This window comes from Rhopilema esculentum, chromosome 15 (genome assembly GCF_057945365.1).
Source record: "Rhopilema esculentum isolate cy_ngs chromosome 15, ASM5794536v1, whole genome shotgun sequence".
In the NCBI taxonomy this organism is placed as follows: domain Eukaryota; kingdom Metazoa; phylum Cnidaria; class Scyphozoa; order Rhizostomeae; family Rhizostomatidae; genus Rhopilema; species Rhopilema esculentum.
The window spans coordinates 7,224,318-7,245,392 of NC_142829.1; the positions used below are offsets into that span (position 1 = coordinate 7,224,318).

At 34.4% G+C, this 21,075-nt stretch overlaps 2 protein-coding genes across 4 annotated transcripts; one reads left to right on the forward strand and one right to left on the reverse strand.

Annotated features, from left to right (window-relative positions):
- Window positions 1–2,357: 2,357 nt before the first annotated feature.
- On the reverse strand, window positions 2,358–11,867 carry LOC135685766 (GPN-loop GTPase 2). Of its 3 annotated transcripts, XM_089112730.1 has the most exons (9): window positions 11,728–11,824; window positions 11,294–11,367; window positions 9,131–9,559; window positions 8,657–8,813; window positions 8,216–8,376; window positions 7,447–7,577; window positions 6,457–6,528; window positions 5,466–5,595; window positions 2,358–2,768 (listed from the first exon to the last, which is right to left on the reverse strand). In XM_089112730.1, exons 2-8 carry the CDS (start codon window positions 11,297–11,299, stop codon window positions 5,589–5,591), a joined length of 963 nt encoding a protein of 320 aa, XP_088968856.1. In that variant the 5' UTR covers window positions 11,300–11,367; window positions 11,728–11,824; the 3' UTR covers window positions 2,358–2,768; window positions 5,466–5,588. The 3 variants fall into 3 exon arrangements, with proteins under 3 accessions (XP_088968856.1, XP_088968857.1, XP_065057906.2); XM_089112731.1 differs by lacking the exon at window positions 11,294–11,367 and having other exon boundaries at window positions 11,728–11,867; XM_065201834.2 differs by lacking the exon at window positions 5,466–5,595 and having other exon boundaries at window positions 11,728–11,820.
- Window positions 11,868–11,883: 16 nt separating this feature from the next.
- Window positions 11,884–20,801, forward strand: LOC135685767 (ribosome production factor 2 homolog). Its single transcript, XM_065201836.2, has 10 exons — window positions 11,884–12,010; window positions 13,572–13,704; window positions 14,055–14,092; window positions 14,967–15,006; window positions 15,372–15,453; window positions 15,804–15,880; window positions 16,191–16,290; window positions 17,606–17,708; window positions 18,238–18,382; window positions 19,104–20,801. Exons 1-10 carry the CDS (start codon window positions 11,997–11,999, stop codon window positions 19,281–19,283), a joined length of 912 nt encoding a protein of 303 aa, XP_065057908.2. The 5' UTR covers window positions 11,884–11,996; the 3' UTR covers window positions 19,284–20,801.
- The last annotated feature ends 274 nt before the right edge of the window (window positions 20,802–21,075 follow it).

Here is a 21,075-nt window from a genome sequence, read left to right on the forward strand (position 1 = left end):
ATTCATCATAAGCACAATTCTTTTCGCAACGATAACTTTGTTAGCAATAGCTCTTAAGAGCAGATGTTGTTATATCCAACATGATTGATAAGACCAACTTTCTTACAAGAACTCAATTTTGCGCAATAGTTTGAACAGTTAGCATGGAAATGTACTAATGGAAATGGCACCTAAATATTTAGGTCTCGGAAGATTTAGTTTTTGGCATTTTTGAGTCAGGGTTTTTTCAACATGCTAACTAGGGGGCGATTGCCCTTCCCACCCCAGAAGTTTTCTATTGATTTAAAGAATAGGCTGTTGTCCCCCTCTTTGTATAAATAAAGGCTCATCATCGCAGCTAATTTCTCTTCGAAAAGACTATGCTATGCGGTGGAAAATATTTACTTTCCAGCATCTCGATAGACAGCACGATGCAAACTTTCCTCCTTTTTTACACTTGAGAAAACTTAACTGGTTGTGTAAAAAACTGTCATAAGGAATAGCAAATCTTAATACGAGATCCAATTTTGGACTACTATCATTTTTAAATTATTCAAATTTTAGCTCCAATCCACCGACGAGTTCATTAATACATTCTTGAAAACATTTTTCGTATTCACATCTGAATAATATCTCAAAAAGGAAAATTAAGAAAATATAGGGATTTCGTGATACGGATCAGAACTCCAGGATTTCGTGATACGGACCCACTAGCTAGAAAGTGTCGTCAGGAAAAACAAAATCTCGCGAAGCCTTCAAAAAAAATTATAATAGCCTAGTCAGGGTGGCAAGATTGGGGGGGGGTAAATTGGGAAAATTGGGGGTCCACAACATTTTGAACGCCAACAAACGATCTTTTTCAAATTGATTTTATGCCATTTGAGGGCGTTCGCCCACCGTTTGCCTCCCCTTCGCTACGCCACTGATAAAACACATTTAAAATTCAAATTCCAGAATTATTTTCGAATTCGATCAAAGCAATCATAGAGGTAAAGCCCAAATGAGAATATTTTTCTAGCGATTCTACTTACCCAACAACTGAAAACATTGGTTTCCAACTCCTCCGCCTCCGGATTCATTCTGAAATCCCTGCAATTCCCTAACGATATTTGAGCTGCCTTTTCAGCATCTAAAGGCAATATTTAAACTGCCAGGAAAAATGTGTATTTGTTTCTTCAGGAAAAGCCGGTATATGTAAAGGCAAAGTCATTATATTTACATCAAAAAATGCGCAGGCGTTACTTTTTCATCCGAACGAAACACAACCTTTAGAAAAAGACAGGTCATCCAATACATTTTGCAATAAGCATTAATAATTCAAGAGAGCTGTGATCATAATGAATGTGCAGTCAGGTAATCTTCGCAAGCATATTGACAGAGTACGCTTATATTTATTCAAAATTTAGTGCCTTTAATGGAAAAACCTAGTCAACCTTTATAGCCCGTTAATAGACCGCAGTTTCTGTACATATAACCTAAAATCAAGATGGTTCGTCCAGGTTTAAAATAAGGTAATTTTAAAATATTTTTGAAAAGCTTAAAATCAATTTGCAGTTAATACAGTACACTCACTATATATACACCTTACTAAATTTTTGATCGGTGAGTCTAAAATAGAAAAACGTCCTTAAAAGTACGTTGTTCTAAACATCCAAAGAATTGTCAAAGTCTGGCAAGGTCCGAGAAAGTTAATTCGTCCACAACCAACATACAACCAATGGTCAACAAAGAACATAAAACTGTGGTTCACAAAATTGTGGTAGCAGTTTTGCTTTCCACCCCCTCCAAGCCAATTTAACTTAATACACTCGATGTGAAAGAAGACAAATATTGCTTCTCTCCGAGCTTTGCACATATAGCCTGTGTATAGTCCCACCGTATTTGGATTAACCGTTGACCATTTCCAAAAATTCAGTTCAATGACATGATTGAAATAGTAGGGCTGCACGCCGTCTTGGCATATCCTGCGCAAATGGTTTTTGCATTCTCGCTTACAAGGCCTGGTTTCTGGGTAGGTGTCGTGTAAGATCGCTGCAAACAAGACCAAAATGGATTCAGGCTCTTACTCGACCACGGTTACAAGGAACCTAAAATAACTGAACAAATTCTCACTGAGGCTGAATGACTGTTTAAAAATGACTGTTTACCGTCCTATCATAACGTGCTCAGTACCGAATAGGCAGAGCTGTACACGCTTGGACGTATAGAACAGGACGGCTCTAAGCTGCGACTCTGAGCTTGACGCTTAATGAGATCATCAGGCAATTAAAAAATACATATTATTGAAGCCAAAACGTTACACTGCAAATATTTTACTCGAATTACAACAAAGACCTGGTATGGGAAGTATTTTGATGAGCAGAAACAGATAGCCAGAGTATTGATGAAACACGTACCTTATTACGTATCATTTATATTTACTATAAAAAAAGTGATTGGATTTCAATTGTAACACAGCTACATACAATGCAAAATGTCAAGGTAAAGGTCGGCAATACTTTCACCGAAGCACATAGATTTTATTCATTGCGCCTTGCAGTTTCCCGAAACAGCTCCGAGAGTGGGGCATACAAAGCCAAGGAGACTTTGAACAAACCTTGTCTGCATGTGGGGTATCAATACCAACTGCTCGATTACAAGACAGTTAAAGTTCCCGATTGATAGTTTCACATCCTGGTGGTTAAATTCTTTGGTTATGACTGCCATAGTTCAAACCTCTAATTAATTTTGCCAGTATCATTCTTTGATCAATGTGTCCAGCAAAACTGATTGCACATCCAATCACCATCCTAAAAGATAAATATATCAGTCAATAAAAATTGATATCATCAAGAAATCTGTTGAATGATCCATCACAAAAAAGCATTACAGATTTGACTGTTAAAATAGTTGAAAGAAATAATCGCAATAAACCGGATTATATGAAAACTGAGGAAGAAAGATAGAACGATGCAGGGGAGTAACGGGCAATTAGAGTAGAGTACCCCAGGGCTTTTATTTTTGTTTAACATGTGATTGGATAGTGAAAACGCACCCGTACAAGAACCTAAAACTTCGCTTTTCAAACTGAAAAGTCTCTTTTATCACGGGGATTGAATAAAAAAGTTTTTTTAGTTTTGCAATGTAATTATTAAATGCAATAGCTTAAATAACTTATTATCATCATCATCATCATCAGGTACCATCTTCTATCACAAGGTTTGCTGCCATAACCCTCCAACTATCCCAAAGTCTGAGTTTTGGTTTGTTGTCATGGTCATAGATAAATAGCTTAAAGAACTTTATACACCAATAAATCAACTGCATGTATGTTGAAGGTGATCGATGAGGCATTTGAAGCTGTTGAAGCCGAATGATAACATTTAGGCTGCCTGGGTCTTTTTCTGAAGAAATCCTAACTCCAAAATCTATGAAGGATCTCCAAATACCTGGTTCATATACGCGGGTGTCTACTGAATGGTATTTGATCACTCTTCGTTTAATAAAAAGTACGAGCATTGGCTCGGACTTAGAAGCTACCGTTTATGCATCGATACTCTATGTGATACTTAGATTACCTGCTATCCAAAGTAAACCCCACAGTGATTAATTCACAGGAAGTTTATCAATATACTAAAACTAATATATTTCATATTTATTCATGTGTATTCATATCGATACTTTTAATGTTTGCAATAAATTACCATCAATCAAAATAGGCCTAAGTGATATTCCTAGCAAAAAATTTCAGTCTATAACGGCACTTTCAGTGTCTTTTCTTGTGTAAAATGGTAGGATACCTTTAATGAATGAAAGTTCGAAAGACAAGTACACCATTATGAAAAAGGGACACCGGGGCATTTTAGAGTGGGTCAGCACCGTTTTCGTCATATCAAATGAATCCTCTAGCGCTAGTTTTGAATCTGGTACCACCCAAAAATTGACTTGATGCAGATATGATATAATCATAAATTTTATACAGTTTTCAAATTTGGGTTCTCAAACTTCCTAAAGGAAACTTTCGAATACTTGATCCACTCTTGGAGGCATACAAACTCCCGACTGACTGCAACCTTTAATCTTTACAATGTTTTTGAAGGCAAATCCAAAACTCAAGAGTTGTCCTATGATTTTTGAAAAAGAATCATAGATTGAAATAATGTTTATGTTAGTTTCTTAGTAGTAAAGATTATGATAAGTGCTCTCAGCGATACGTGCGTTGCAGATGTTCCAGGGAAACTTAACTGTAAATACACTGATAATGAAGAGTGTGGATCAAAACACAGCACTATTATCAGGAGATTTCGCAATGCTTATCTCTATGTTTACCAAATCACCATAAAATGATCATCAGGATAAGTGATATGAGCTGCAATTTCAAGTCTAAAAGCTAGCACCTGTTTTTAATTGAATCACAAAATCAGTTTATGGCTAGGCCCAGCGACTGAAGTCAGTGGCGGACTGGCTACCATTTGACCTACCGGGAAAAGCAAGCAAAAGGGCACCAATAGGTGCTTAAAACTTTGCCTTAGCTCATCAAACGGTTATATATAAAGTTTTGCAGCATATCATTGAGAAATGTAAAGGGGTGCCTCAGCACCTGCTAGCCTAATGACTATGTTGCTCCTGCCTCCACGCTACAGTTACATATCATTTACAAAAGATATGATTCCAGTTCATCAGCGTGCGGAATTATGATCAGGTATTGAACATGTGCTTAAAACTGTAGACTTGTCCGGAAGATATCTGATAAAATATCTTGGACAAATGAATGCTAAGAGATTCTCCTGCCATCCGTTTTGTGCAAATTGATGATTTTGTACATTAATAGGCTCCTTCTGTATGAGTAACTGTGCGTAGACATGGTAAAAGGGGTAAAGAATTTTCTTAAGAAAAAGTACAGTCTCTATTCCAGGACAGAAATTCTTTAAATTTGAAGAAAGAATGGAATACTTTAATAGCTAGTTGTAAATTTGAAACCAGTTTTTTCCAAACAGCCTGTTTAATTTTATATTATATTTTTCAGGAGTTTTATACATGAGGACATCAATCCTCAACAAATTCTGCATAACGTTTTTGAAAATTGTACAAGATTTTTTTTCAGCTAGTCATAATTTCTTTTTGGTACGAAACTCCTGGTTTTAACGTACAAAAAGCAAGATGACTATGAGTTGTTAGTTGAATAAAATAGAATAGAAATAACATAGCTTGCCACGGAAGTCTTGTTCAGAAAGTATTATTCTCTATCATACCTAGAGCAGTTTTCACTATCAAGGGATAGTTGATGGCCCAAAGAAAAAGGACTATTATTCAAGAGAGACAACACAAGGAATGTGCACATACTACGCAATAAAAAATCAGCAATATTTGAAAAATCCCCTTCTCCCTAAACAACTATTTTAACAAACTTCAACAAAGTGCCATAATGAACGTAATAGCCATAACATTTGTGTAAGTCCCACTCTCCTCCCCATCTTTGATTACGTAATATATGAACGTTTCCATACCCAATATTCTTCCCATACCCAACACATCGATAATTTTATCCAGTTACAACCATTAAGATTGGAAGGAGCATGGGGTAGTGCTCAGTTAATTTTCCCAAAGTGTGAGCCCTCGGTTATTGGATATCAGGCACTAGGAATAATTTGCATTAGTCATAAGTCAAAAAAATAATATGGTTAGTCATAAGTCATTGGTTTCACAAAATTATTAGTCATCAGTCAGTTGGCAAGCAGTCTGCTAGTTGGCTAATGAAATCCCTTACTACCCCCTCAACAGAAATCGAATTAATGTATGGCGTACTTGCTTTAAAAAAATACAAACTAATCAGGTTTGTAGTGAAAGTAGGCTTAGACTGCTACCATATTTACTGCTGTCAATAAAACAAAATATGAAAATTGCTTTGAAAAAGCAAACAATTTAACTATACTAAAAACTTCTGAACCTCTTCAGAGTATAGAATGTCGGAATTAGGGTCTGAAAGAACAACATGGAGAATGAATAGCCATTTGTGGATCGAATTTTCCATCTTGTTCTTTTGAACCATTTTTTGACATTTTATACTCTGAGGAGTTTCAGACAACAAAGCTGTTTCATTTTTTCAAAGTCATTTTCATAACAAAATATGTTTTTTAAAAGATTTTCAGAAAATCTTGCAGAATTTGCTGACCAAAATTTTGTCTTTTTATTGTTAATTAAAAATAGCAAAGATTGAGAAACTTTGCAGTTGACCTTAATATTGCTCAACTTAAAGGTGAAGCTAAACTTTTTATGCAAACGTACTTTAGATAGGAGGTCAATTGATGATTGTAATCAATTTTAGTTCTGTGCGATGATTATTTGCCTTTTGAAAATTTTCAAGTTTTTGAAAAAAATAACTTGGGGCAGAGGGCGCACCGGGAAATTTCCCGGTGTCCCGGTGGGCCAGTCTGCTTCTGACTGGAGTAATCTCTCGGCCCAAAGTGGCCCTCAGTGAGCATGTTTAAAAACACTTACTACAAGCTGTGTTGTTGCTCCATGTTTACATCCTCGCCATTATCAACATATTTCTCCTGAACCCCTGCTTTTCTGTTAGACGATTAAGGAAGAATATGAAAGCGACACTATCCAGCTTTAGGGGATCTTGGAACAATGAAATTAGTCTCTAAACTACCCAGTATGAAAATATAGTTAAAGTCCATAGCATGGAGTATTGTAGTGTTAAGGCTTTTACGTATGCGCTCAACGAAGAACCACTGACAGCATGATCACAATTTATTTAGTTTTATCCAGTGGCGTAACGGAGGCATCTGGGGCCCTAAAGAGAAAACAGAAACCTGGGGCCTCTAATTACAGACTGCAAGAAAGTCCCATTCAGGGTGTAGTAGAGCATGTCACAAATCCAAGCTTCACCTGAAGAGCTTTGAAGATTTTTGAAAATGAGTTGAACTTGAGCGACGTCTTAGAAACATGGATATAGATATGACTTGGGGGCTCCTTTTACTCAGGAGCCCCTAGTTACCGGATTAGGATGCCTTAAACTGAGTTACGCCACTGACTTTATTTCATTTCTAGTGCAAGATCAGCAAAAACTGTTGTGAGCAATATGAGTCTGGGATACAGGCTGCTTATTGCTCCAGTGCTTCCAGAAAACCCCTTTTTGCTGTGTGTGATTAATATTTTTCCGATGGCAAGTATCATAGTATCAGCGGTTGTTTCAGTAAGAAGTACGAAATGCTTTATGAAGATCGAAATTACATTCAGCAAAATACAAATTTTCACGAGACACTTAACTTTTTAATTTTCCGTGACTTCAGCAAAACTCTAGGATTTGACCGGCAGTCTGTACGTTGTCAGATGAAAAAACTCCAAGCAGCAAGAGAAAGCTATAGCTAAGTTTATAAACTTACTCTTTGGCCTTCATTTACTAAGAATTCATTCAATACATTTCTGAACTCTCTTTCGCGCAATGCAGTCTAACTGCGAGACGACTGATTGAAAGGATACACAAAGTAATCGAAATCTGCCCCTGCAGCACATGACATCATAGATGCCATGTTATCCTGGCCTTTGATTCCAAAAACATATCCACTTGCTTTGTCAATGAGTTTTACTAGACTTAGCATCGTCTCTTTGTCCTGGAAAAAGTATGTTTTCAAGTCAAAAATAGCGAAAATGAAAGTAAATAGCCACAAATTTAAAGGCTTTGCTTTTCGCTTTGACATAAACATTGGCATTTAAATAAAGTGAAGTCTATATGTAGCGGATTGTTACACGCAGGACCAGAGTGATTGTCTGTGGCAGCTCCCTTTCTGGAGGTTATATTTTCAAACTTTGACCATAAAATGTTGGAACATAAGTATTGTTCGCAATTGTTAGGTCTTTGCAAATGTAGGTTTTACTGTAATATAATACAAAATCTATCTTCTGTATACTACAAAAGAGGCCCTCATAAGGAATACCAGGTTGTGATTCAGGCACGACAATAAACACAGTAAAACGAAAAGGAATACGTTGGTTGGCATTTTGAAAGGAAAACAGCACAAAAAAAACATTTCCAAATACTTAGCTTGCTTTACCCGGCTTCTACATAGTTATGAAAATGACACTTTCTAGGCCACAACAACAAACCAGATACCTTTAACTTTCACTATAATATTTTTCAGAAGGAGATAATTGCATTACATCTATCGACATTACATTTTCAGGTTATATTTTGTTTCATTAGTTGTTTGAGGGATGGGAAAATCTAGTAGAATCAATAAGGATTGCTTACTTCAATGCAAAGAGCTGAGAAGGAAACCAATCCATAGTCTTCAATGACATCTGTTAAAGCTTTATTCAACTTTTTGTACTTTTTTAAAAATGGATCTTTATCAAACATTTCAACAAGATAGCTTAAGTCCAATACATCAGTGAAGAAGTCAAGGTTGAAGGCTGTCAATGAAAGAAAGAGAAAATATCAGAAAAATACATTGCTTGATGCTAAAAACTTTGCGTAATATTATTTGAACAAGATTTATAGATAACAGTTAATAAAATTATAAATAAAACTATAGATAACATTAAGATAGTGATCAAAAGTGCTAAGAAAGTGGGATTATATGGTTGGTGGTGTTAAAGATAGTAGAGTTGATTCCCTTGTGGTAATACATCAAAGACTGCAATCTAAAGACTAAATTTTAACCAAAAATAAAATAATACACTCAATACTTACGAAGTTTTCCATATTGTTGGATAAGATCCATTTTTGATAAAACATTCACATGAGGGAGCCCAATTTGAAGCATTGTCGACAATGATGTCAGCAAAACAGATATAAATTTGCCAGGGTCACTGCAATAGTGTGAGTCAACAAGGTGCACAGCTACAAGCTAAAAATTGACAGAAATCACTGAAATCGTGTCAAGAAAAGAATATTTGCAAAAAAAACACCTTTCTTTGCTGAAAGTTGCAACAATCTCTATCACTTTTTATCTTTGAAATTTTAAGGTACATTAACCCAAGCATAAATGATATAGCAGCTTTAAGACAAAAAAGAAAAAGTTCATGAAGTGGGAGCTAATTAATTGACCATATTGTTAAAAACCTTACTTTATAAAAATGCTATCCAAGAAACCTCCTTTTAATAACCCTGACAAGAGATCTAACCAAGGGGCAAAAAGTAGAGAATTAAGGAGACAGTACTCACCCTAAATCCATATTTTTCTAAATTCTGAAAAATCTGTCTAACTGAATCATGATGTGTATACAACTCTACTTGGCCAGGACAATCAAACAAAAAGTAATATCCAGCATCTGAAAAATCTTTCAGTTTATTTTGAAACCAAGAAAAATTCTTTTCAAGAAATTCCATGCAATAAATAAGTCCACCATTTGGTCCCAACTTTAAACATTCCATTACTTCCGATAGAGTAACTAAGTCCGAAATATCAATGGAGCAGTCATATGGTAAGGAGTCATTTGCAGGGTCCATATTTACAACAGCAACTTTGCGTCCCATTTTAGTTAAAAATTCTGTCATTCCTTTACAATATGTGGTTTTCCCTGAGCCAGGTGGCCCAATAACAATTTGGCCAAAGGACGGAGTTTTTTTGGACATCTTCTTCGAATTTAGTGCCTAAAAATAAAACAAAACATAGTATTTTTGCTCCATAGTATGTGTTTGCAGATTTTAAAAGCAAAAATTTTGTGTTTGCAGGTTTCACCACTGATTTATAAAAAAAACTGAATTGAGCATCTATTGCAACAAGAGTGTTGTCATTCAAGATGAGGCTCCCAGAACAACCCAGCCAAGAGGAGGGCCCTTACTAACATCCCTAGCATTGTATTGATCTGCTTTGGCCCTTTAATTTTTTCGACACTCATTTACATAGCATTATGTCTCTTGCCTTTAAACATAATTCAAGCTAAAGTTTTGAAGAAAAGCTTCCTGCTTCTGTTTTGGACCCTCTTCACTTCAAAATTGAATAGGCTTCAAACTTTGGTGTTCAAGACAATCAAAATCTTGACCAAGAGTTTTTAGATAAGGTGGCTTTAATGTTAAAAGAGTTGAAATAAAACAAAATCATTTAATGAGAAAATAATACTATTTCATGAAAAAAGAACATTAAACTTCTAGGGCCAATTGATTGTGAGTTAAAAATTGAGGTGTCTGAATTGATACTGTTGTAGCATTAAAAAAATGTCCATCAGTGTAAACACAATGTTTCTATCATTTGAAAATAGTAAACATATTATTGTTTCAAAAAAATCCTGAGGGATAATTTTCAGTTGCCCTGCTTTACCAAAAATAAATTCCACCAAAAATTTTGGTACTTAATGTAGTCCAGGAAATTTGGGGGATACACCTGATTTGTTATCATGGCATTTCTGCAAACTCAATAAACACAAAGAGTCCACAAGATAAAGGACAAACAAATACAATTTGGGCTTTTTTTAATGTTTTCTTTTCTTTTTGCATCACTTTTCCTGAAATTTGATTTTAATTGTTCATGGAAAAACTTTTGAATTTTCAATCAACCACAAAGTAATTAAGCATCTACAGGCTTTACAAAAGATTTAACTGGTACAGAGCAGTGATGAATGAAAGTAGTGAAAATGTGTTGTAAAAACCTGCTTGAATCCAATTATCGGTGGCTAACTTTTATTAAAAAGTTCAAGGTAGCATAAGATTTTAATCTTTTTTGCCATTCATATATCGTTTCTGCAACTCTAGAAAAATTGTGCCAAAATATCATTCTTTCTGTCAAACTTCCACAAACTGTCAGTCACAAGCACAATAGTTTGTTTCCCTAGATTCTGAAAGTTTTCAGGCCTGGCTTATCTTGCTTACATCCCAAAAACAAGAAACATAATGCTATTTGCATGTCAACATAAATTCTATAGAATTGTATGGTTTAGAATTATATGGTATAGGGTCATACATTCATAGTTTTCAGATATGCCATAAAGAAAGCTTCTTTTTGTGACTTTTTGCTTAAAGACAACAGAAAACAAACAAGAAAAGGTGTTTTTTTAATAGGTCGAAAACTAAATTATAAACAATTGGAGGGAAAAATATTGAGAATAGGCCTGGCTAGAGTTTCACTGCATGCATCTACCACATCTTGAGCCACTATACTTTTCTTGAGAAGACCTAATGTGCTGATTGTTCATCTGCAATGGCTACAATACATATGCAGTTAAAAAAGAATGAGCTGGCCCTCAAAAAGATTTGGCCTTTTCTCCGTACTGTACTTTTATAAAGAGCTGCTGGTACTACTGGAAGAGAGATTAGCTATGAAGAAAAAATCAAAATTCAAACTTAATTACTTAGGGCTAAATGTGACATAAATTTTGGCAATAATTTTACCTGCATAAACACCAAGTTTCAAGGTATAGACTACTCTGCACTCAATGGGTGGCAAAGCTGCTTCAAATTTAGCCCTAAGTAAAGTAGATAATAATGTATCATTGTCAGAAAAAGCTACAATCTAATCTTCAACGGTGTTTCCAAAGCTTTTCAGACCGAAGTAGTAACTACTGTCTTGCAGATAGAGTTTCATTAGATTGTTTTCTATGGGTACAGGCCTATAAGTGCTTAAGTGTCTGTCTCTCTGTAATTCTAGGCGTATGAATCGCGAGGTATCGTCACATCGAAAGGAAGGATCAGGAAACTGCTCGATAAGAAGAGAGTCTTAGCTTCCAAGAAGCCGAGGATGAGAGCGAGTTTTGAGGAACTTCTCCAAATATTTACATCACAAAATATAGCAAAGAAAGAAAATAAGCCTTCCACAAAATTCTCACCAGAAATTTTAACGTACTGTTATTGTATACCAGCGTTTTTATACTTTCTTCAGATCTTCAGTTTCATTCAGAATTTGCAAATAGAGAAATTATTCCACTACTCTGGTTAGTGTTCCACAAGTGCAAATCTGCTGGAATTTTTATTCTGCCTCGTAATCACATGATAACCTCTTTGTGAAAATCAACATGGATCAAAACTTACATGTGATTCATGGAAGTACGTGCTGAGAAAAATCAAGAAATTAAAGCCCACCAAGATTGAAGTAGAAATGGCACAAATAGTGTAAGACTCTGTCTCCTTTTAATTTTGTTTTTAATATTAATCCTAACAATGATATATTTGAAAAGCAAGTGTAGGCAGCCCTACCGCAATGTTCAAACACTTGAAATGGCATCGCTCCATCAGCGAGGGATACCATACTAGTAGTTTCGCTCAAGTAGGCACTTAGATCTTTCCGATCGAATCTGGGTTGGTTTGTGAATTGCGTAAAGCTATTTTTGTCAAAGCCCTTATAGCCCAAGACCTGTTTATTTGGTTTTGTCTTTGAAAATGGGGGTCTGTGGTTGCAATATGCTCAAAGATGTGTTTTTATGAGCTTCTGAATGAAAGTTTAAAAAAGGTTTTCTTGTAGCTGTTGCTAAGTTCTTGTAGGGTTTTCAAAAAGCTTAAAGAAATCACCGAAAAGTCTTTTTCTTTTTCCTAACAAGTATTATAAGCAAAATCAACAAGTTTACATTGCTTTGATGGTCGATGCTATTTCAGGAAACTTTATCATTGGGCATTATGAAACAGCTGTAAAATGTAAAATTGACAAGGTTTCAAGAAACCAGTTTGAAACTTAACAACTACAAAAATAAAGATAATAATTATCACATAATATTTTAAGTGATAAAAACAATTGTTTCAATGTGAATTAGATGAAAGGCTCAATTTAATGAGTGTGAATATGAGGTAGTGAAACATCAAAGGCAGGAATAGAACCTGGTACCAGTGACAATGCACATCATCACCCTGTCAACTGAACCACCTGTTCACATGATATTCTATAAATTTGATATTGCCTTCCTAATATCATTGAAGATTGTAAAGTAATAAGATAAACAACCCAGACAGATTGAAAAATTGAACAAAATGACTTTCAGCTTCTGGATTTAAAAACAAAGTGTGTCAATTTTCATTCCAGTAAAATCAAAGTATTTTTTTCTGATGTCAATTGACAAATTGTTGTATACAAGCACTCCTTGGATAGCAGACATTTTTCTTCTTAACTCACATCTCACTTTAGGCCATATTAAAAGAGACCCATCTCCCTTTTTTTTGACACAATCAAACCATTTTAAATTTTGTCATGTTAGTTTGATAAAGCGTACAGGTAAAACAGTAAGCAGATAAGAAATACAAAAAAAGAAAAATATGAGATTAAAATTGTATATAACATAATGATTACATGATTTTTTATGTTATTTGTTAAATTATTAGTACAAGATGTGGATGTTAAATATTACCAATCATTATTTTTCAGGCTAAGCTTCCGATGTTTGTTACCGTAAAAGCTCTATTATCAGTACCCTTGCTCTTTTCAGTACCCTTGCTCTTTTGAGCCCCCCTGCTCTTTTGAGCCTCCACTCTATCAAGCAAGATTGGAGATACTTCAGTCAATTGGAGAAAACGCATTAAGTAACCTTTTCTTGAATAGAAGCAATTTTTAGATTCTAGAAAAAAGAAAGTCTCACCAGCTGTTGAAAGTATGTCAACCCAGTGAAGTTTCTTCTGGTTTCTTTCTGCTGGTTCGCATACTTTTTAATGATTTTTTAATTGTTTAATGATACCTTTTTTCCTGTAGAAAGCCAAAGACCCAGAGAGGGAAGAGGGCTATTGAGAAAAAAGAACCCAAAATCTTGGAGGATATCAAGTCAGCAATCATAATCAGAGGAGGAAGAACCAGTGAAATAGTTACAGATGTGTTGAAAAATATTGTAAGTTGTGCCATTAATGAAAATGAGAAGTTAAATATATAGAACTGTTTAAGTTTATTTTAAATTGAGATTTAAGAACTTGATATTTCAATGTTCTAATGTTTAATGTGTCACTTATTGTAAACATAGTTCAAAGAACCCAGACAACAAGGCACTGTATATTAGGAATTTTGTGATTCATAAGTAATGTAGAAAATGAAATTATTCTACATTATTTTCTTAAATAAGTATTCTAGAACTTTCTAAGCAAACCTTATCACTAAAGATTTTTGTCTACTTATAAAGCTTAAAAAATATTGATTTTTCATTCAGAATTGCAAATGACAACAATCAATTATTTCTTACCTTAGTATATATTGAAAAAACCAAATGCTGTGATGTTTCAGAGGTAAGTTCTTGCATTGAAGTGTTTTTGAAGAGAATTTGATCACCTAGAATAACAAAACCTAGCATTCATTTGCTATTAGTCTTTTTCAACCAAATGATTATTCTTCTTTTCTCATTTCTTCCTGCCTTAGGAATCATATTCACACCACTGTAAAACCCTGCGTAAAAAACTTTCTAACATTGCAAATTATTATATAGCCAAATTAGTTGATGATCAACTATGTCATTTAATACCTTATGATAGAAAACATGCAGTTCAATAGCCAACAAAATGAGTTTTGAATGTACCATCAAGCATATAAAGAATAAAAATCGGTTTAAATAAGGACTTAACAACCATTTATTGCCCTGAATACATTATTGATACATTTTTATCATTTATTTTTGTGGGTATGGTATTGTTTTTAGTTTGGTGTAAGTTAGGGTGTTGCAGTGTCAGAGGCAGCTCGCAAACCAAGGTTCTTTAATTGTTTCTCACCCTAGCAAAGTAGCTACTCTGTGTGTTTGATCTAGCATAGTTTAGAGGAATATAATTTTATTCAAATTTTTAATAATGATAAGGTTGTTTTTCATTAGCATTTTTGGATAGTTAGGCTAAAGGCTGCAGTATGAGCTACCATTCATTGATAATGCTAATAGAAGGTTTTTAGCAGTCCTTGAACATTTATTGAAGTGAATTGACTAAAGTAATGAAAAAGTGATAGATTGCTGGAAATGTATTTGAGCTACAAAAAGGGAAATAGGTTGCTAACCCCCCTCCCCTCCCCCAGAAGATTGCCTATTTGTGGCCCTGAGCAATGTTACTGGTTTTAGTTTTTAATTTAAAACGATTTTTTTAAAACAATTGCAGATTAACTTTTCTTTCCTTTTCATAGAAAAAACATATTAAGGCCCTTTGAAGATCAGAATTCTTTGGTATGTTTTCATCTTTTTCTTAATTTGCCTAAAAGCCAGGAAATTTGATGCCCTTGAAAATTTTTTTTAAAATTGTTCAGTAGTTGTTGGAGTTTGAAATATTTGTGTAGAAGAAAATTCAACCAGTTCCAAGAGATCTTATGAAAGGATTGCAGAAGAAATTTTCACTAGTCAAAAACTGAAGTAAGCTTTCAACTCAAAATCAGAATGGCTTTTTGCATATTCTACTTTTTCTCCTTTGAAGAATATCAACTGATTTTTTTAAGGTACTTTTTAATTAAGGCCAAAAGACTGATTTTTACAAACTATTACTATAATTACCATTATTATTGTTGTTATGAATTAGAAATGTTTTTCCTTTCCAGGAGTTCTTCTCACAGAAGAATGATGCATCTTTGTTTGTTTTTGGTTCACATTCTAAGAAAAGACCAAATAACCTAGTTTTTGGTGAGATATTATTTAAATTCATAACATCCAAATTCATCGCTACACTTTTGCAACATGCAGATGATCATGCTATCTGATTTCCTTTATGGGGTTTTCAACACTAAAATATTAGATTTGCTGCTAATCCTTTGCGAGTAACAATAATAAAACGCTTTAATTATTGATTTTGCTATTAAGCAACCTTCGTGAACGTTTCAAAATCTAACCTCACTTGGAGAAGTAAAATGGAGTTTCTACATTTTTATAAAGCTTCCACTACAAATCATAAAATGATCTTATCTTGTTATATAATGTGTTTACAGTAAGGTTGATGCATGCCATTGATTTTTCCGTTTTATTTTTCCTTTTAGGTCGATTTTATGATGGACACATCTTAGACATGGCAGAGTTTGGTGTAGAAAACTACATTCCAATATCCGGATTTAAGGTTTTCAATTTTCTGATACGATTAACTATTTTATGAGATAAAAAGAATAGATAAAAAATTAACTGAATCCAGAAATGTATGTTTTTGAGCTCTTATATTTTTGTTGTTGTTTGAAGAGTTGTCTTAGTCCCAGAATATATACTAACATGCCTTTGAGACTATATTATGAAATGAAAAAAATGTCTGTTTCATAGCCACGATTATTGAAATGTTTTTATCTTCAAAAATAGAACTTGGCATTTGCCTGTGAAAAAGCCTTTACTTATTCATATAGTAGGTTTGAATTCACTTCTTATTTGATTTTTTATAGACTGAAAAGTGCACCTCCGGAACAAAGCCATGTCTTTTATTCAGTGGTGAAATTTTCGACTCAGATCCTGATTATAAAAGAATAAAAAGCATATTCATAGGTAATTATTTTTCAACATTCCTTCCGAAAAAATGGAAGTCATTTCAAATTATTTTTCAAGGGTTATTAAATAATTAAAACTGTTGCTTCAATTTTTGTTCTTTGTCATTGCTGTTTAACTGAATATATTAAAGTGAAAAACTGTTAAACAGATACTTCAGGACTGTTCTTGGCTCCCTGCTTTGGAAGGAGACTGACACTGAACTGAAAATGAGAAGGGAGCCAGGAGGTATAGTTACGCTGCGAAGGAGGACCTGGCCACTTCTTAGCCGGTTTAATCGCTCATTCGATCATCGGAATCGACTCTTATAAACTTTAATGTTTTTAATTTTTTAAGGCAAAAACTTTAAGGCAATAATTTGATGTACGCTACAGTAAAAGTGAAACATTAAGTGCAATCCCGTTATTAAGAATTTTGTCGAGACCAAGTACATATAAAGATCATAATGGCGGGAGATCATAAAGATCATAATGTACAGGAAGGTTTCCAAGAGACCACACTTTTAGTTCGAAGAAGTTCGGAGTTTGTAATTAGCAGCGCTCGTGTTAGCGGGATTCCACTGTACATTTCTTTGCAAGAATTCATTTTGTCTTGAAAAAAAGCAACGATAAATCCCCAATGTTTATGTTATGGAAGCGATCTGCAAATATTTTATTAGCTTTGATCAAGACAATTCCAGTACGCTTTTCTTCAGCAAATTAATGCTATTTCATCAAACTGCATTTTTGTGTCAAACTTTTAGCTGCCTAAACTTTGCTTTGAAGAAAATCAAATATTGTATTTTTGAAGGGTATCGAGGGTTTATAACGCCTCCTAATTTAGCGATAAAAGATAAAAGTTTTCAAACTTTGATGCACTGATAAAAATGACTCGTGTTTGTAGTGATTGACGAAGGAAACATTTCTTTGTGGTCATTTTGAAGAAGATAGATCAACAGTTTTGTTTAAAATCTAATTAACAATTGATACTGAGAGCTAATTTCAGGCATAGTTAAAGTAAAAGTGACTGTATCGAGTTTTTGAATAGCAAACTTTAGATATATATATGTATTGATTCGATCGTTTTTAGCATACTATCATTTATCAGTTAAGATTCAAACTTAAACGACATTAACGTCTCGATTAAAAAGACAGTTCAAATTTCGTCAGTGAGACATAGTAACATGACATTGTTTTATGATGAACTGGCGTAAATTGGCTCCTTAAAATCAATGATTTTGTAATGTTTTATTTAAACTTAAAACGAACGAATCCATTGACTTAAAATGCCTAAAATTTGTTTGAATAAGCAATAAGATTGAGAAATGTTTTTTTAGATTTCTGGCGTGGCCCACTTGTGGAATCAATTCGTTTACAAGGACTGGAACATGTTTTACAGTTCACAGCCATTGATGGGAAAGTCTTAATGCGCAGTTACCGGTATTTTTTGTTGTTTTCTTTGTTTAATTGATGACATTTGGAAAACTGAACCAAGTTCCTCTATGGTATGTTTGCAGAAAGGGCGAAAGATCATTCCACCGTTGCGTAATGTATAAACTCCCTTTTAAGGAAAGCTGATTTCATTACAGTCTACTCCTATTTGATATTTCTTTTTAGTAAATTTCTATCTCTGTAGAATGCTTATCAATACAATATACGATGAAAACATAAGGGAGAATTTTATAGTGTTAACTTCAGCATTAATAGAGGTGGATGTTCTTTTCTTGATTTTCATCAATTACATGTTTCAAGTATTTTTAAATCTCGAATTTATCTGGATGTAATTCTGGAATCTAGAACAAGGTGATTTGAAGTATTAACTGAAAGCGTGCAATGACAAAGTTCATTTATAAATACTTATTGTTAAGAACTCCTTTTTCACCTCACCTCTTTATGTTAAGAACTTTTCCCTTGAAAATTGACAGCTGATCTCCCCCTATAATCCCAATTTTTATATCATACCTTTTAGAGTGGCCTTAAAAAAGTCTGGCTTGAAAACGCCTCGAATCGAACTGGTAGAAATGGGGCCGTCCATTGATTTCTTTGTCAGAAGAACGAGGCTGGCCTCTAATGACTTGTACAAAGAAGCTTGCAGGCAACCAAAGGCTGCCAAGGTAAACTTTTCACAGCACGCACAACTTTTTTCTATATTGTCTTCATAACCAAGAGTAAGATAATGTCGATGATATCACATAAATATGGATTTTAAGCCAAGTAGCTCTTTCTCACAATTTTGCATGAACAGTTTTCTTTTTCAAAAGAAATAGAAGCTAGGAAGTTAGAAGCCGACTGTGGGAAACGTAGGGGTTTTAGTGATCGAGTTTACGTCACGTGAGAAGAAAATCTAGAAAGTCTTAAGCCTCTTATTTTCAAGAAAAATTTCATTAGAGAATGATGCTGCACTAAAAACGGTTTTCATTGAATTGTAGATTTTGAATGTCTTATGTAGTAAATAAGTAACACCGCAACGCGATGAGAATGAACAACAACAAATACACGTAAATCATTTATGGCTAATATTTCGGCCCGGCATACGGGGCTTCATCAGAGCAAAAGTCAACTGTCTTTCCTCATTTCAATGAAATATAGACCATACATGATAAGTGATCCCTGTGATTAGAACCTTACTGTTAATTGATGGTCATCTTCATCGACCATCAATTATTGATTGTCAATTTGATAATTGAATTAACCTGCGAATAAAAGTGTATTGGAGAAGTTTTCAGTGTAGGAGGTGATCATGTGGGGCTGTTTTTTAGCCCCGTTACTTTTGAGAAGCTTTCTACATCCTTGATCTGGCCTATCCCATTTGAATTTTGTTTATTTGTTTCCTAGATTCAAAAGACCAAGAACGTTGATCATGATGTCTTTGGGACAAAAACAGGACGCATTCATATGCAGTCGCAGGATCTCGATAAGCTACAAACAAGAAAAGTCAAAGCTTTGAAACGAACAACACAATCCTCTAAAGATGCCACAAAGAAAGCAAAGCGACAAAAGCAAGCTGAGACTTGAATTCATTGCTTCTTCTTCATTTCTGTTGGTTCACCGGAAACTGCTACTTCTGTTTTAACCCGGACGCCTGATGTCTGTCAGACATTAATACCAATACCAGGCTGCGAACTTTTAACCAAAATCTTTTCATCGTGCTTGCAGATTTTTATTTCCTGCTCCCCTTTTGGTATTTCAATGTACCTCAAAGCTCCAAACGACTGCCCTGATCTTTACAGAAGATCGAACCTTAAAAACTGGCTTAAGTTTTCACTACTCCAACGTATAATTCATGTCTTTAAATAGAGCTCATCGTTACAAATACATTATTTTGAGGTTTCTAACACTTATCAAATTCCTTGGCGAGTATCTTCACTGTCTAAGTTTAGTCTTAATCTATCAGCTCATTTTTACTAACTGAATCCAAAATACCCTGGTGTTCTTCACCTTTTTTCAGAACAAGGTCATGTGAACATATTCGCACTGAATGAATATATTTTCACATATTTTCAAGACGTTAAGTCGTAAAAGAAGTTCATTCAGTACTTTTTGTTTTGGAAATTGCTTGCTCCTTTTTCCTTTATTATGGGAAAACTTGCAGTTAAGTAAACGTTTTCTTGATAGCATTGAATCAGAAGTTGATCAATTGTATGTTACATTGAAGTCAAAACACTGGCAAACATAACATCACTTGAGATAATACCATGGTTGCTCTCCATATTCTTATGTTAATACCTTCGTTGCATCGTCTACTGTGGTTTAACGTATGACTGCAAAATTGAAGAGATATCAGACTGTCGAGGTTTCCAATTATTTTGCGTCAAGGAAACATGATTGGAACCCGTTCTCTGACTGCTTTTACATAAAAATTCTTCTGAAATGACAAGATTCTGTCCATAGTAAAGATACCTTGAAATGTGCTGCGAGCAAAGGAATACTTTTACGGGCTTCTGAACCAGCCACGGGTATACTGTTTTTAAATTAAGGTCCAGCCAAGATCTAGTCAAAGGTATCATATTGGGCTATATTGGTGCTTTGACAATTTTTGATTCGTAATGTAGGCTCCACAAAAATATACATTTTATTGAACTTAATTGAATGGGCACGGAAACGAGACTAAAAATATCATTTAATCAATGATATAGAAGCCCCGAAGGCGCTAGATGTTCAACTCACAGGTACGTTGTGAGTCAAAATTTGTTTACTTCCGCCATTTTGAATAATGGCAAAAGGAACTTGCTCCATACTGAGCCCTTATAAATTTGGTAAAAGTAAGGACTGATTTCGTTCACTTCTCTTTCGAATATCGATGTGAAATTTAGTGAGTGGCCTTATATTGCACTTAAATTGATAAATTGTTGTCAATATTGGAAAAATAAGCCGTCATTCGCCAATTCCAAGTATTTACAGTCGCGGTGCTTGCTGTGGTGTTCTCTGTCTCGTCGAAATTCCAGAAAATAATGATTTATCTGTTTTAAAAAGGATCCAGCAACAATTTTTAGCCACTAAATGCATTATTTTCTTAACACATTTGTGCAAAGATGTGATTTAGTTACTTTTTCTTGCTTGGTGTACAGAAACTGCTATGAAATACCTAGGCCTAACTCTAGAAAAAGCCGAAAATAGGTCATAATTCAATGCTTGGATATTAATAACAAAAATTAAATATAGTAACCAATTTTTAATTTGAAATAATTATTGATATTTTTGGACTATTTCAAAACCACACTCGTTGCTTGTAATTATTCTTCAGCACAATGCGTTCCACCCCGTATCTTTAGGGCAATAAAATACTTTTAGGGTACATTTTCATGAC

What these genes read in the sequence shown, in the direction of transcription:
- LOC135685767 (XM_065201836.2), top strand. An exon ending in TTGAAGATCAGAATTCTTTG is followed by an intron (nt 15,007 to 15,371) that starts GTATGTTTTCAT and finishes TTTCCTTTCCAG; the next exon opens with GAGTTCTTCTCACAGAAGAA. An exon ending in ACCAAATAACCTAGTTTTTG is followed by an intron (nt 15,454 to 15,803) that starts GTGAGATATTAT and finishes TTTTCCTTTTAG; the next exon opens with GTCGATTTTATGATGGACAC.
- LOC135685766 (XM_089112730.1), bottom strand. An exon ending in TCTCAGCTCTTTGCATTGAA is followed by an intron (nt 7,578 to 8,215) that starts GTAAGCAATCCT and finishes TACTTTTTCCAG; the next exon opens with GACAAAGAGACGATGCTAAG. An exon ending in GCAGATTTCGATTACTTTGT is followed by an intron (nt 6,529 to 7,446) that starts GTATCCTTTCAA and finishes ATCGTCTAACAG; the next exon opens with AAAAGCAGGGGTTCAGGAGA.